This window comes from Spermophilus citellus (assembly GCF_964194105.1).
Source record: "Spermophilus citellus genome assembly, chromosome: 11".
NCBI classification, from domain to species: Eukaryota; Metazoa; Chordata; class Mammalia; order Rodentia; family Sciuridae; genus Spermophilus; species Spermophilus citellus.
In genome coordinates, this window is record NC_138192.1 from 82,247,376 (window position 1) to 82,263,014 (window position 15,639).

The 15,639-nt window shown below is 35.7% G+C and overlaps 1 protein-coding gene across 7 annotated transcripts in view; it reads right to left on the reverse strand.

The window, feature by feature from the left end:
- Positions 1-639: 639 nt before the first annotated feature.
- ZNF385B (zinc finger protein 385B) overlaps positions 640-15,639 on the reverse strand; it is a 389,695-nt gene continuing 374,695 nt past the window's right edge. For 6 of the 7 annotated variants that reach the window (XM_081261414.1, XM_081261412.1, XM_081261417.1 and 3 more), the window contains 4 exons: positions 5,721-5,966; positions 4,295-4,473; positions 3,636-3,737; positions 640-1,908 (listed from right to left, as the gene is read on the reverse strand). In XM_081261414.1, coding sequence (XP_081117540.1) covers positions 1,690-1,908; positions 3,636-3,737; positions 4,295-4,473; positions 5,721-5,966 — 746 coding nt within the window. In that variant the 3' untranslated portion in view covers positions 640-1,689. The remainder of the gene's footprint in view (positions 1,909-3,635; positions 3,738-4,294; positions 4,474-5,720; positions 5,967-15,639) is intronic. The other variant, XM_081261413.1, reaches the window with a different exon arrangement.

Here is a 15,639-nt window from a genome sequence, read left to right on the forward strand (position 1 = left end):
TATGCTTTAAAAGCAATAGAATGAAGGAAAAGGAAAGAAGGCTGTGCAAAGGGAGAAGGTGAAAGGGGAGGAGTGGAATAAAATTCCAAAGAGGAGAACCATAAATGCCTTGGACACCAATAAAAGAGGAGTTGGGGATGTAGAAGACCTACAGTGAGTTTTAAAAAAATCAGAGTCAAAAATGTTTAGCAGGCTGCTACCATGATTTTGGACAACTCACAACTTTGGCCCAACTTCTTAGAGATTCAGAGAGGAAACAGCAGTCATGTTCCACCTCATGAGGCAATGAATAAACATGACAAATAAATATGCAGAAAATAAGTGCTAAAAATGATAAATATGTAAGAAGCAATCTTTGTTCCTACAAAAAATCTTTCATCAGGTGATTTCAAATTAGAAGGAGTCTCAGGAGAAAATAATACTGGAAATATGAACCAATTTTTATTTTTGATGCTTTTATTGAAAAGGTACATTTAAAAAAATACACAGACATTTTACCATTTACAGATTGCAGATATAGATACTCTAAAAGAGTTCACTATTTTATTGTTTTATGATACTTCTTGCCCCTGATATCACAAATATTCTAGTCTTGTTGACACCAACTTCGAAAGGGGTGCATGGGAGCATGACCTGCAACATATTCAGTGAACAGAAAGACAAATTGTTCAATTATAAATTTTATATCTTCTGTACATTATTGCATTAGGGAGCCACAAAATTATGTAGCATCATTACAAATGAAAACAGGTTAAAAATGAAGATAATTACGTAGAAATACATGGATTCATTGTCTTCTTGCAGAATGCACAGGAGGTGCCAAAATGTGCAATTTAGGAAGCTCTTTTTGTGTTTGTATATATTTGCTTAGCAACTCAAACCAGTGAGGAAGCTACAAAATAAGTTAGACAAAAATAGCAAACAGGTAGTAATTATAGCTATGTTATATGGCTTTCTATTTTGTTTAAATATCTCCAAATAAAATATGAAATAAAGAAAATACATTATCTTTTGTTCTCTTAACGAGAAATTCAAAGCTATTTTGCTTCCTAACATTTACACAGCAACTAAAGATGTTGAATTCAGACAAGAGATACAATCTAGTACTACACAGGATACAACAGTACTTGGGTCTAAAACAGTACACAATCCCTGTCGACGAGAGTACACCAAAAAGAAAACGTGATCCGTTGGTAAGATGGTATTCACAAGTAAGCACTTGTGTTCTATTTTTCTTCCACACTAGAATATGCCCGGTTGGATTCCAGAGCTATTTACAGACATCTGAGGAAGATCCTAGTTTTCAAGTCTGTCAGGAAAATATTCCATATTGTTCTAAGCCAGATTATACCCATGGGAAAACAGAGACTGGTTTTCTATTTCTTTACTTTCTGACTGTACATTTTCAAGAACCCAGATTTCTCAGATACACCAATTAAATGGGGTGGAGTTAGGGAGGGAAGAGGGAACCTGTGCTGCTCACATTCCAAAATGATTTGATCGGTCCATAAAAGCACTCTTGAATCTAGTGATTTGTTTTTCACTGAAGCTGGGGTTTCAGGTGGTAGGCTGCATTTTGTGGGTAGGTGGGATACTTACTGTAACACAAAATGCTCAAGTTGCTGAAATCCTTTTGGCTTGGCTTCTCGACTTTCCTACTGGCCTGGCTGGTCTTGGGGCTTGCAGATGTCAGTATGGGGCAAACAGGATGGAAGCCGGAGTGGCACGGATAGGCCCGTGCCCTGGCCTCAGGAGAGCTGGAGGGATGGCTGGAGCCTGGAAGAGCGAGGTAGATGGCCGGGGTGGCAGTGACAGTGCAGAGGACACAGCCGCTGCTGCTGCCAGGGGTGAGGACAGGAAGGCTGGGGCCAAAGGTTTCATCATATCTTTCTGGAATGCAAGTTTTGCCTAATGAGAGGAAAAAGACCAGGAATGGGGTGAGCAGGTTGTTGTTGAATAACAGCACCAGAGAGAAGTCTTAAATTTAAAGTCTACTTTCAGGAGTGAAGAGATGATTATTTTCCCCAAGCTGGTGTCAGTGTCTTTTAGTATTGATATAGTTTTATTTTGAGTTGTTCCCATTTCAAGTCTTTCTTTGGTCTTTGATCCTGGATACTAGGACACAGGGCATCTCTATGAATAGACACAAAGGGGCTCAGCAAGAAAGAAATAAAACAAAACATGCCCAGAAGTTTCCTGCTTAAGCAATGGATCTCATTTCAAAATTCACACTTACGTTAAACCACCTTGTAGCTTAGAGAAAAGTTTCTTGCTTTTTCTTTTATCTTTTTTTTTTTTTTTTTTTTTTTTTTAGAAGTACGACCCTTCACATCACTGCTCTTGGATAAACTGAAATTTAGGTAAGTAACTGAGTTCATTCAGGACTTTAGGGACCCAGTTAGAGTAAAAAGACAAAAAAAAAAAAAAGTCAATTCCTTCCTTTTCCTGGCCACATAATGAGAATTTCCTGAAAAATTAGCTAAATTAAGTATCTGTTACTGGGAATGACTATTAGTGGACTAGAAACTTTCTCTATTTAAAGGAGTCCCAGGGTAGAATCTTCATGTGAAGTAGGAAAATAATCCTTAATTTCTCTCTTTTGCAGTCAGAGGAGTTGTGCAAGATGGGTATGCCTAATGCAGATACCACCAGCTTGCTGCAGAAGCCAAGGTTTTGGAGAAGCTGGAAGGTAAACTCAGCACCACCTCCAGCTGGCCAATCCCAGCTTCATCTCAGACTGAATACCATGCTGGGCCAGGTCCCAGGGAGAGTGTGAAATCCATCCATCTGGGTATTTATATGACACCTACTGATGAAGTTCCTAGGTATTTTTGCAAAACACAGAAAACTGTACATATTGAGAACAGGTAGGATGGGCCGATCACCAACATGCCTGCTAGAATGGAATATAAACACTACTTTCTTGCATACATGTGCGCGCGCGTGCGCGCGCGTGCACACACACACACACACACACACACACACACACAGGAAACACAGGGATATTAAACTAAATGGATGGATTTTTGTTTTATGAAAGCAACCTCTCTGCCGGGTTCCACACATCCCAGGATTCCTCAGGCATCACTTGCCCTGTCCTGAGTCTTTGCTTTTCCTTATATAGTAAAGAAGATAGTCTTCTGACAAGGCCTTGGTAAAGAGTAAGGTATTAGTTCTTCTTTAATTTTATTTTTTATTTTAAGACAGGGTCTCCCCCTAAGTTATGAGGCTGATGTTGAATGTGCAATAATTCTGCTTCAGGCCCCCAAGTAGCTGGAATTACAGGCATGAGCCACCACACCCTGCTGGGCATTAACTCTTAAAGAGGTTCAGTTTTTCTTTCCTAAAGGAGCTTTCTTCAAGATGTCCTTATAGCAGGAACTAAGCAGTTCATTCTAAAATTTCTGTCTATGTAGGTTGTTTAAATTCACAGCCTTTAGGTTCGGGGTGTACTTTAGTGGTAGAGCACATGCTCAGCATGTGTGAGGTCCTAGGTTCAATCCCCAGCATGGTCAAGATAAAATAGATAAATTCACAACCTTCCCATGACTGTTAGTCCCTAGGTCCTCCTTACAGCTCCTGCCCAACCCAGCAAGGCTGCCCTCCCCAAAAGGTGAGCAGATGAGTGAACTTACTGCTAAAATGCTTGGGCTCCGCTGGAGTTTGTTGTAAGGGCTGTATTTCGGCTTCAGTGGCTTCCCTGCAACTCGATCTTTATGCCTCCGGCTAGAAATGTGCTGAAAAAATGTTTGATGCATAAGCTAAATACATGAAAGATACATTTCCTACACAGAGGTTGATGTTTTCTCCATTCCAGCTCTTGGTTCATCCTTCTAGAATGGTTTGGGTAAAATCTTTACTACCTCCTTTAAGACCTGCTTCCTCCTCCCATTGTTCTCTATGACCTTCTCCTTTCCATCTTTTGTTTTCTATAGGCCTTATCAGGTTTTTTTCTGGTGTTTCCACTGTTACTGAAGAATCTCTCTACCTAGACTTTGGGGCCTTGGCAGACTTACCAGTGGCTTCTGCTGGACTGTAAGCTCTGTGTGGTTTTTATGTCCATCCTTCTATCCCTAACACCTAACCTGGAACCTGACATACAGTAGTAGTAGATGCTCCATCACTGGATACTGACTTTCTTTTCCACAGAGAACTTTTATGTTGCATAAGTTATGCATCCTATAAAGGTTAGTAAAGTTAACTGTGAGCACAGTGAGAACCACTCTGTAGATGAGGAGGAGATAGAGATCTTCAAGTAGTGACCCCAAAGAGCAGAGTACACTAATTTCATTACCTGTTTGAGTTGAATTTCCGAGTTAACATGAACATCACAGATTTCACAATGAAATGTCTTGTTCTGTAGTCCTGACCCCTTATTGCCATTCTGCATCTTTAATCTTGATCCAGGTCTAGGATAGGACTTAATTGGACCAGCTCCATTACGAGCCTCAACCATGGTCTTGTGTTTAGATCCTAAAATAGAAAAAGGCATATATTAAACAGCTATTTAAGAACTATAGGAAGCAACTTCTATCTCTCTCTCTCTCTCTTTGTTTACTTTTTCCTGTCTTTGTTGTCATTGTCTTCTTTTTTTTTTTTTTTTTTTTTTTTTTTGGTACTGGGAATTGAACTCAGAGGCTTTTTATCACTGAGTTACATCACCAGCCCTTTTTATTTTTTGAGACACAGCCTCACTAAGTTGCTGAGGCTAGTCCCAAACTTATGGTCTTTCTGCATCAGCCTCAAGTAGCTGGAATATAAGCATGTAGCCTGGCATGAAGCTCTTTATTTTCTTATCCTTGAGAAGGTTATCTTCAGACTGAAGTTCCCAGTGCCTTTTTAGCATCATTTTTACACTAATTGTAAGTTTAACATGTTTTCATTGTAACACATGGGAAAGCATGAGTGTATAATAAAATATCCAAAATATTGAGAAAATAAAGATTACCTAGAGTTGTACCACTATAAGTTATCAGGTTTTTTTGTTTTTTTTTGCGATGCTAACAAATATGTTTTTTCAGAATTTGGATTTACTAATTAAATATCCTGAAATTTTCAAATATCAAATCATGTATTTATGTTCTAATAATTACATTTTATTGATTAACATATTCTATCATTTTTGGTTACTATAATTTATTCATTATTTCCTTATCGATAAGCTGTTGTTTCTATTTTTTCTCTTATAAAGTGTGTGGCAGTGAATATTGCATAAAACTTTTTGTCTTCATCTCTATTACCTCATCAAAAATGAGTTATAGAGCCAGGGGTGGTGGCACATGCCTATAATCCCAGCAGCTCAGGAGGCTGAGACAGGAGGATCGCTAGTTCAAAGCCCACCTCAGCAAAAGCAAGGTGCTAAGCAATTCAGTGAAACTCTGTCTCTAAAAAAAAATACACACTAGGGCTGAGTATGTGGCTCAGTGGTCGTGTGCCCCTGAATTCAATCTCCTGGTACCCACCCCCAAAAACAAGTGAGTTATGGAAAGTATTTGATGCTTTTGAGGGAATGAAGAATAGAATAAGTTTTATCTTTAAACTGCTTTTGCTTTGTTATTTCCAAAGATATTATGATCATACTTTAAAAAATCATTCCTTTGAACTCAAATGGTAGAGAAGACACTATACACACTTCATACCTGAACAACAGAGTGACATTCTGATGGGAAAAGCTGGGTTTTGTTATAAACATTATTTCAATTTGAAAGATAGCTGCTAACCTGTGTTGTGTGCCTCTAGCTGTGACAGGGAGTTCACAGCCACTTTGCATAGTGAACAATAAAGTAATTTTTTGGCTTTCTCTTCTTCGGATTCAGCAACAGACCCTGGTGCTCCATTTGTGCTTTTGGAGGGCGAAGTGGCTGTCCCAGGTGGCAGGGCAGTTGTGCCAGATTTGAGGAGAAATGAGCCACTTTCAGAGCATGATGGCTGACTGGAACTATTGGCTTTCAGCTTTCCTTTATCTTCTAAGGGAGACACAGGGTTATTAAAGACTCATATATCATACAATCATATTAAATCACCATCAAGGAATTAAAAACAAATTTGAAAAATTGAAAAACAAAATAGAAACTCTCTCAATATATACATAGTTTTTACTTTAGTGCAGATTCGAGATCATAGAGTTTGATCTAAACAGAATTCCATGCCACTGGTTTCCATATGAGGTTACCCCAAGATCATGATGACTTCTCACAAAATGACTTTGTTCTCCCTTTAATAAAGCAGGTAATTTTCTGTCTGATTTCCTGGAGTTATAAGTTATGCTCCAGGGAAGTCTTTAATATATAACAACATCAGCTACCCTCCAATATGATTACATGATATGATGGCAACAGGAAAGAAGTTATTAGGCAATGTTAGTTTAATTTGACTACTCATGTTTTAATTATGACATGGATATAAAGTTAAAATTGAATTTCTATACCAAGTTAAATTTTTAACTTTGGCTTATAAAGTAGAGAAGAGGGAAGATTAGTTAAGTTTTTGCTCTTTGGCAATGCAATTTATCTAAAAACAAAAGACAAGGTTCCATTCATTATGCTTATTAATTACTGCCAGTCAAAAAAATTTTAAATAATGACATAAACCATAAGCACAATATGAAGATTAATCAACTCATTTAGAGACATCTTGGCATTTAGATCACATAGCTACTAAATGCTTATAATCCTCAAGGCCCATGTGCGCAGTGAAGGGTCAAAGTGACTTTAACAGTATCTACCTCCTCAGTATTCATTTGCTATTCAGGACAGTCTTTATTCAGTGACTCCTATGGGAAAAAAATGAGTTTTGTTGGCAACAGCAAGAGCTGGTACTCAGAAAATGTGTATAGACATGATGATTAACTCTCATTAAGAGAGAAAGGGAATTAAAACTGAAAATACATTTGTTAATTGCCCTAATTCAGAATTGGACACCATTGGCCTGGATGATCAAGAGGAAACTTTCCCAAGTATCTAGGGAACGATAACCAATTTTGTGTTTCTGTTTCTGGTATAAGGTTCTGTGTATGGTTTGTGAATCAGCAGTTGAGTTTCATCTTTTTTCTGATCCATCCATCCATGTGAAGACCAACATAGTAAGGGTGCTACAGGGGGACTTTAGATCTGAGGTTGTTTAGAATATATGAGTGCTGAGGTCTTTCCTGACCCTCTGCATTCCATATGTCCTTTCAGCAGGTATATTAAAACTTCAGATGAAATGAAGTATTATGGAAAAGTTCTTGGATTTTTTATAAGCTGACCTCAATAGTATGAAAGAAGGAAATAGAATCATTCTTTCTAATTGGTAATAATGAGTAAATTAGCCTGGAGATTATTTCAGATCTGTAACTCTTTCATCTATAAGGACTTCTCAGATTGAACTTGTAATCTTATAGAACTCACAAAGCAGAAAAATAATTCAGTAATTTCCATATTTTCCCCTTTGGAATTACCCAGTTTCTTGTGATGAATACTTAAGTTATTACACACCAAAATCTTTCCTTGCTTTAAGCATTTCATTTGGTGTGTCATTTAAATTTGACCTGAAAAAATCTGATCTATTTCAGTCATTTACTCATACAAACCCTCATATTACCCTTTTAATGTTTCTTATACTAATTTCCCTCATATACCCTTACATTTGTATACAACTTTACAGTTCACAAAGTGCTATTACTTACATTATCTTATGATCTCTCAAAACAAATTAGAATAGGTATGGCTGAAAATGATTTTTCTTATTTTTAAGATGAGGAAACTGAAATTCATCAAGATTAAATAATGTACCACAAATTAGAAGGCAGCATAAATGAGCATGATGTTTTCTCTAACTGATCGTCATTGGTGACTAACCTTCCTGAGTGGAGGGGGAGGGGTGTAATGTATCATTAATATTATGAAAGCACATGAAAATCACTGTAGATGTGAAATAACTATTGCTTGTACAATTGAAATTTAGTTTTAAAGCATATTACTCTTAAATGAATGATTCTATATCTAGAAGACCCTAAAAGTTCCACCAGAAAACTTCTAAAACTAGTAAATGAATTCAGCAATGTAGCAGAATATAAAATCAACACCCATAAATCAAATGCATTTCTGTGTATCAGTGACAAATCCTTAGAAAGGGAAATGAGGAAAACTACCCCATTTACAATAGCCTCAAAAACAAACAAACAAACAATAAAATACTTTGGAATCAACAAAAGAGGTGAAAGATCTATATAATGAAAATTACAGAATCCTAAAGAAAGAAATCAAAGAAGTCCTTAGAAGATGGAAATATCTACCTTGCTCTTGGATAGGCAGAATTAATATTATCAAAATGACCATACTACCAAAAGCACTATACAGATATAATGCAATTCCAATCAAAATCCCAATGGCATTCCTCATAGAAATAGAAAAAGCAATCATGAAATTCATCTGGAAAAATAAGAGACCCAAAGTAGCTAAAGCAACCCTTAGCAGGAAGAGTGATACAGGTGGTATCACTATACCAGATCTTAAACTATACTACACAGCAATAGTGACATAAACAGCATGGCATTGGCACCAAAACAGACTGGTAGACCAATGGTACAAAATAGAGGACACAGAGACTAACCTATAAAATTACAATTATATTATATTAGACAAAGACACCAAAAACATGCATTGGAGAAAAGATAGCCTCTTCAACAGATGGTGCTGGGAAAACTGGAAATCCATATGCAACAAAATGAAATTAAACCCCCCTCTCTCACAAAACTCAACTCAAAATGGATCAAGGACCTAGGAATAAAACTAGAGACCCTTCATCTAACAGAAGAAAAAGTAGGCCTTAGTTTCCATCATGTGGGATTAGGCCCCAACTTCCTTAATAAGACTCCTTTGGTGCAAGAATTAAAATCAAGAATCAATAAATGGGATGGACTCAAGCTAAAAAGTTTCTTCTAAGCAAAAGAAACAATATGTGAAGTGAATAGACAGCCTACGTCTTGGGAACAAATCTTTGCTCTCACACATCAGATAGAGGACTAATCTCTAGGGTATATAAAGAACTCAAAAAGCTAAACACCAAAAAAACAACAAATAACCCAATCAATAAATGGGCCAAGGACCTGAACAGACACTTCTCAGAAGATGATATACATCATCAACAAGTATCTGAAAAAATGTTCATCATCACTAGCAATTACAGAAATGCAAATCAAAACTACTCAAGATTTCATCTCACTCCAGTCAGAATGGCAGCTATTATGAATATAAAGAACAATAAGTGTTGGCGAGGATGTGGGAAAAAAGTTACACTCATACACTGCTGGTAGGACTGCAAATTGATGCAGCCAATATGGAAAGCAGTATGGAGATTTCTTGGAAAATTGGGAATGGAACCACCATTTGACCCAGCTATTTATACCTGAAGGACTTAAGAACTGCTTACTACAGGGACACAAGTACATCAGAGTTTATAGTAGCACAATTCACAATAGCTAAACTGTGGACAACCTAGATGCCCTTCAACAGATAAATGGATAAAAAAAAGTGGCCTATATACATTATGGGATGTTACTCAGCAATAAAAGAGAACAAAATTATGGCATTTGCAGGTAAATGGATGGAGTGGAGTTAGAGAAGATGATGTTAAATGAAGTTAGCCAATCCCAATAAAAAAAAATGCCAAATGTTTTCTCTGATATAAAGAGGCTGATTTACAGTTGGGTAGGGAGGGAGAGCGTGGGAGGAATAGGTGAACTCTAGATAGGGCAGAGGGGTGGGAGGGGAAGGGAGGGTGCATGGGGTTAGAAATGATGGTGGAATGTGATGGATATTATTATCCAAAGTACATGTATAAAGACACAAATGGTGTGAATATACTTTGTATGCAACCAGATATGAAAAACTGTGCTCTATGTGTAATAAGAACTGTAATACATTCTGCTGTCATACATAAATAAAAAATTAAAAATTAAAAAAAATGCCTAACCACTGATTTGGGTTATATTGAGATGTATAAAATTACATACTTTTCTCTAGATCCTATTTAAGAAAAATTAAACAGATACCCTTTCTTATAACTTCTTTTTAAAAGAGATAATTTTTAAAAGAGGTAATTTATCAATTAACAATGCATATTAACGTTATGATAATTGCTGACAATGTGCTAGACACTGAAAAGTAAGTGAACTATTATAGACTTTAAGAAAGTTATGGCTTAGGAAGGGAAATGAGATAGTCATTCAGAGCCTCTAATTTATGATAGAAACTAGCAAGAGGCACGAGAGCATAGAGCAGAACATGATGACTTCTGCTTGGGAAGAAAAGGACATATTTCATTAAGGAAGTGACATTTCAAAGGTTTTGAAGGTCAGATTTAGATAAGCAAAGAATAGGATTGAAAAGAAAGGGAAGCTCAGAGTGATTAGAAGCAGAAATGTGAAGACATGTTTAAGGGGCTACAAGTCCCAGGGCTTACCTGGTGACTACTTGGTAGTTGAGCATACAGCTGGCAATAGGTAGGTGGCCTATTACTACAAAGGCCAACTGAGGCAAAAGGCAAAGAATATCTCAGATCTATTAAAATATAGTTGAGGACATATCAATATAGACAAAAACAGACATTTCTCTTTAAAAGTATATTGAGAGCATTAGTATACTTAACATTGACATGATCTAACATTTAGATAAATAATGTTTGGATTGTTTTCCACCAAGTAGGCCGAAGTCTTAATTTCAGAGTATTAAGAAAAATTTTGACTTTGGAAATATATAAATGGTTTCAAAGTATTCAGAGAATTCTGGTTTTGGATTGATACCAACTGGTCAGTAAAACATATCCTAAAATCAGGAAAGTCACTCATGGTTTATATATTTAAATTGAGGCATTCTTTCTGGATGTGTAAATTTATAAACTTCAAAGCCTAGTTTTTTATTATCTCCTCTCAATGACTTGATATTTTGGTCAAAATTCACTATATTAGTTTTCTTTCCTTACTGGCTTGTTTAAAGCCTCCTTATTTTGTGTATTTGTAAGTTTAATTAATGTACTGTTTACTTCGGTTTCTTTTAATAAAGATGCATGTCATCTGGAACTTCTAGTTAATATGAATTCCATTTTCAAGTATTCCCTCACCAAATTTTAATTATCAGGTCTTCTGACTGTCTTAATTATTTCCTGATTACTCAAACACCTTTTTAAAGGTTTTATCCTACAGGACTTTGAAGCAAAATTTGCTTAACTACATCAGAATTGCCCTTTGTTACAAAACCCCATAATTTATGTATGTAAGTGGATATATTTCCATAAAGTATCTTCCTTATGAGGTTTGACATTGATTCACTTATTTTTCAAATTTCAAGACATTTGAAAATATTTTAATTTGGGACTGTTTTCACATCTAGTTGATGAACCATTTGAAGAAAATCAGTCTTTAATTTTTGTCATCCTTACTTCTTACTTCAAAACTTTACTGAGATTAATCCACCTTATTCATCAAACTTAGCACCATATTGTTCAAACAGTACTTCAGAGACTAATAACTCACACAGAAGATAAAAAGAATATGCCAGAGGTTTTGGAAGCACTTTTAAGAAACTGATCCTATTGGCAGATGGAAGTCAGATCCAAATATAGGTATTGATTTTAAAAATGATCAAAATAATATTCTATATAAATGTAGGTCTTGAATTTTGAATTAGAACTTGGGAGTCATAACAAATTTTTATTATTTTATTTACAAGGTTTAATTTTATTAATGTAACAAGTTTTATGTTCAACATAAAATTTAGACAATAAAGTCAGACAAAAAGTAAAAAAATTTAAAATCATCCATGATTTCATTGTAACTTGTCATTATTTCATTAATTTTTTTTGCATACTCTGTGAGGCAGAAAATGTTGCTACCTATACTTTTTATTTCTCCTTTTATTGAGGTATAGTCTACATACTATAAAGTACATGATTTAATTTAATTTTTAATTTTTTTATTGTTGTTTTGTGATGCTGGTGATCAAACCCAGGGCCTCATACATTCTATTCAAGTGCTTTACCACTGAGCTACAGCTAGAGCCTTTAATTAATTTTTTTTTTTTGTTTCATTTTGTTTTCTGACGTACTGGGGATCAAACCCAAGGCTTTGCATACACCAGGCAAATGCTCTGCCACTAAGCTTACATCCCTGGCTCAGTACATAAATTTTAATAAATTTTTACATATATAAACACAACATATATCAAGATACAGAATTTTCCCACCACCCCAAAAGGTTACCTTGAACTCCTAATTACTTGATAACCTCCAAAGGTAGTTATCATTTTCATCCCTGTCAACTTAGGTCAGTTTTAATTGCTTTTAAACTTCATATAAGTGAATCACTCAATATCTATTTTTTTCTGTTTGGCTTATTTCACACAACATTATGCCAATGAGATTCATCCATGCTATACATAGAGAAGTTATTTTCCATTGCTTGATAATATTGCATTGCATGACTATTCCACAATTTATCTATGTTGGTATTGATGAACATCAAGAAATGTTTTGGGCTATTTTACATAATGTTAGTAGGAAAATTCTAATGTATATTCTTTGGTAGACATAAACACTTATTTATGTTAAATATACATACATAGTAGAATCACTGGGTCATAAGATATTCATGTATTTGTTTCTAGTAGATTTTGAAAACAGTTTTTCAAAATGGTTATATCAATTTATATCTCTATCAGCATTGTATGAGAATTCTAATTGTTTAATGTCCTCCCCAGCCCTTGGTTCTTTTGATTTCAGGTACGTGGTGGAGATGTGATAGTGGTTTATTGTGGCTTTAATTTGTATTTGTATTTCCCTAATGACTGATGACACTGAGAAATTTTGTAGATTTTTATTATTCAATTATTTCTTCTTTGAAGCGTTTGTTCATATCTTTTGCCTTTTTGTGGGGGTGGGGTTGGGGAAGGACTGAGGATTGAACCTGAGGATACTCTACCACCAAGTTATATACCCTGCCCTTTTAAAAGATTCTTCATTTTGAGGCAGGGCCTCACTAAGTTGCGGAGGCTGACCTTGAACTTGTGATCCTCCTATCTCAGCCTCCCAAATTACTGGGATTACAGGGGTGAGCCACCATGCCCAGTTTAATAGCATTTCTTTAAAGGTTGTGTAGGAGACCAGAATACACTATATCTAAATATGTCTCTTTTGTCTTAAGGATTATTTTGAGGAACAACAGCCACTGCAGAAACTCTGAGATCAGAGTAGGAATTACCATTTTGTCAGGAAAGTTTATATCTATGAAGGAAACCACTACTTATAAAGGTATTTCCTTCCTTGTACCAGAAAAAAAAAAGGATGATTCTAAATCTTTAGAAACTCTCATCAATGCAGAAGGCACAGACTTAAATCTATATGAGCCTTCCCCTTATTTACTGTGCTTTCCTTGGATGCTTGCCCACAACTGGCCTTTCTTCTTTACTGATTCCAGATGAAGTTGGTACTTACACCTGAATTTCATAGCTACCTCTTGGAAATTTTTATTCATTTCTCTGAATATCTCTCAAGTACACCTGAGGTATACATGTTAATAAACTTCTGTTTGTTTTTCTCTTGTTAATCTGTATTTTATTATAGGGTCAGTTCCTCAACTAGTTTCTCTCAGAGGGAGAGAAAATTATTTTTTTCTCTTCAATAGCTGCAACTTGGCATGTAACCTAGAAATGCAAATGACACTCGCCTTTTAAGAAATACATTTCAAACGAAACTTTTTCTGTAGATTTTTTTTTTCTGAGTTATCTCTTCTTGATTAATTTCCCAAGATTAATGGACTCTTTAGAGAAGGTCTCTGGTTCCCTATGTGAAGTAAAAGTTTCCTTGCTAACATTTGTTTTGATTTTTCAAGTTGTATGAATTAAAACCACTAAGACTTTTTCTGCCTCTGAGAAATTACAAAGGTTTAAAACTTAAATAAGAGAGGTAATTATCTCACCAATAAGAGAAGGTACAAATGTCTATTCCTTGGTGGGTGGTATGAAGTGGTGTAATCATAAGAAAGTAACTGTTCATCTACCTAACAAGCATTTAATGATCACCTATTATATGTTATGTACTATATTAGGTACTTAAGTTAACAATTAAAAAGACCAAGCCCAACTCAGTGGAATTAATCAAGTGTGTGTGTGTGTGTGTGTGTGTGTGTGTGTGTGTGTGTATTGTTGTTGTTGTGGCTCTGAAAACAAGATTTCAAAGTATGATTCTTTGGCATACTAAATGACTTTGGATTAAAAGAAATGGAAAGGCCTTAGAAGCTGTCTCAAAATCAAGGACTTTTGAACCTTTTGTACTCTCCCCACCACTCCACAAGCCAGGAAAGGACTCTCTCTTAAGTTCTTTTATCTTTATTTCTAAGCCACAACTTACACACAGCATGTAAATTTCCATGAGGTTTAACTTGCAGGAAAGTAATATGTCTGTATAAAAAGAACTATGGGAGCTAGCTCCAGGAGGTGGAGGTTTATTGTGACCTAAGAAGAATAAAGAGGCTACATAGGCCTTTGACAAAGACTTGGTCTGCTCTGCTTTTCCTTTCCCTTCCTATAAAAGTCCTTTGTGCCCCTGAGTGCCTCAGGATGGAGCTTTTACAATAGCTCCTCCATCTTCTTCAGGGCTGGCCTTTGAATAAATTTGATTCCTTCCTACAAACTCTTGCCTCCCAAATATTGGCCTTTGAGCAGTTAGCAGCATGGATCTTATTCCAGTAACAGATTTAGTATAGACTTGTAGAACCAACTAGACTTATGGATTGATTAGATGTGGGATAGAGAGAGAAAGAAAGAAAATTGATCATTATCCTTTAGGCAGGGTCACTTGGTAAGTAATGGGTAGTGCATTTAGTAGGACTAGAGATAATGAAATTTAGGATGCTAATGAAACTTCCTGATTTATTAACTAGGAATATTTGGCTATTCCCAGTTCCTCCCATGACTGACTTATTAATCTCAAGCAAGTGATTTAAGTGATTGGTACTTTAATTCATGTGTGCTAAATACCACCCTTTTCTTACTGGCCTTGGGAACCAAGGAGATTGTATAGATAAGGCTTCAATTGGAAGACACAAAGTTATTAGTTTTGAGGGGTAGGCACAGGTGACTCACACAATGAGATTAAGCTCCTAGATTCTGTTACATACTTAGGTGCCATGGATTTCTAAAACTATGACACTGATTGCTGAAGATTAAAAAAAAATTCGTGGATCACTCTTTATAAGCAAATCACAGTGGAATTATCCCTGTTCAACACCCTGGGCCATAAAGCAATGATTTTACTTTTTAATATTTGGGGGAGCAATATTATTCATCTATTTGCATATTATTTTATCATTTAATTTTAAAGACTAACATTTTAGATAGTTTTAATATACAGACATATATAAATTACTGTTTTTCAATGATATATGTAATATGTAATAGGTTCTCAATTTACTGTGTAGCATTCATCATTTGTCAAAAAGAGCCTTTGGAAAACCACAGCCTTGATCACTGATATCCACTGATCTTTCCAAAACAAACCTTCCAGAAGAGCAAAGGAGTCTCAGAACTTGAGAAAAGTACTCAAATCAGTAAGGCCACAGTTTTAATAAACTCATACTTTGTGCTTTCTGAAGTCACTAAAGGACAC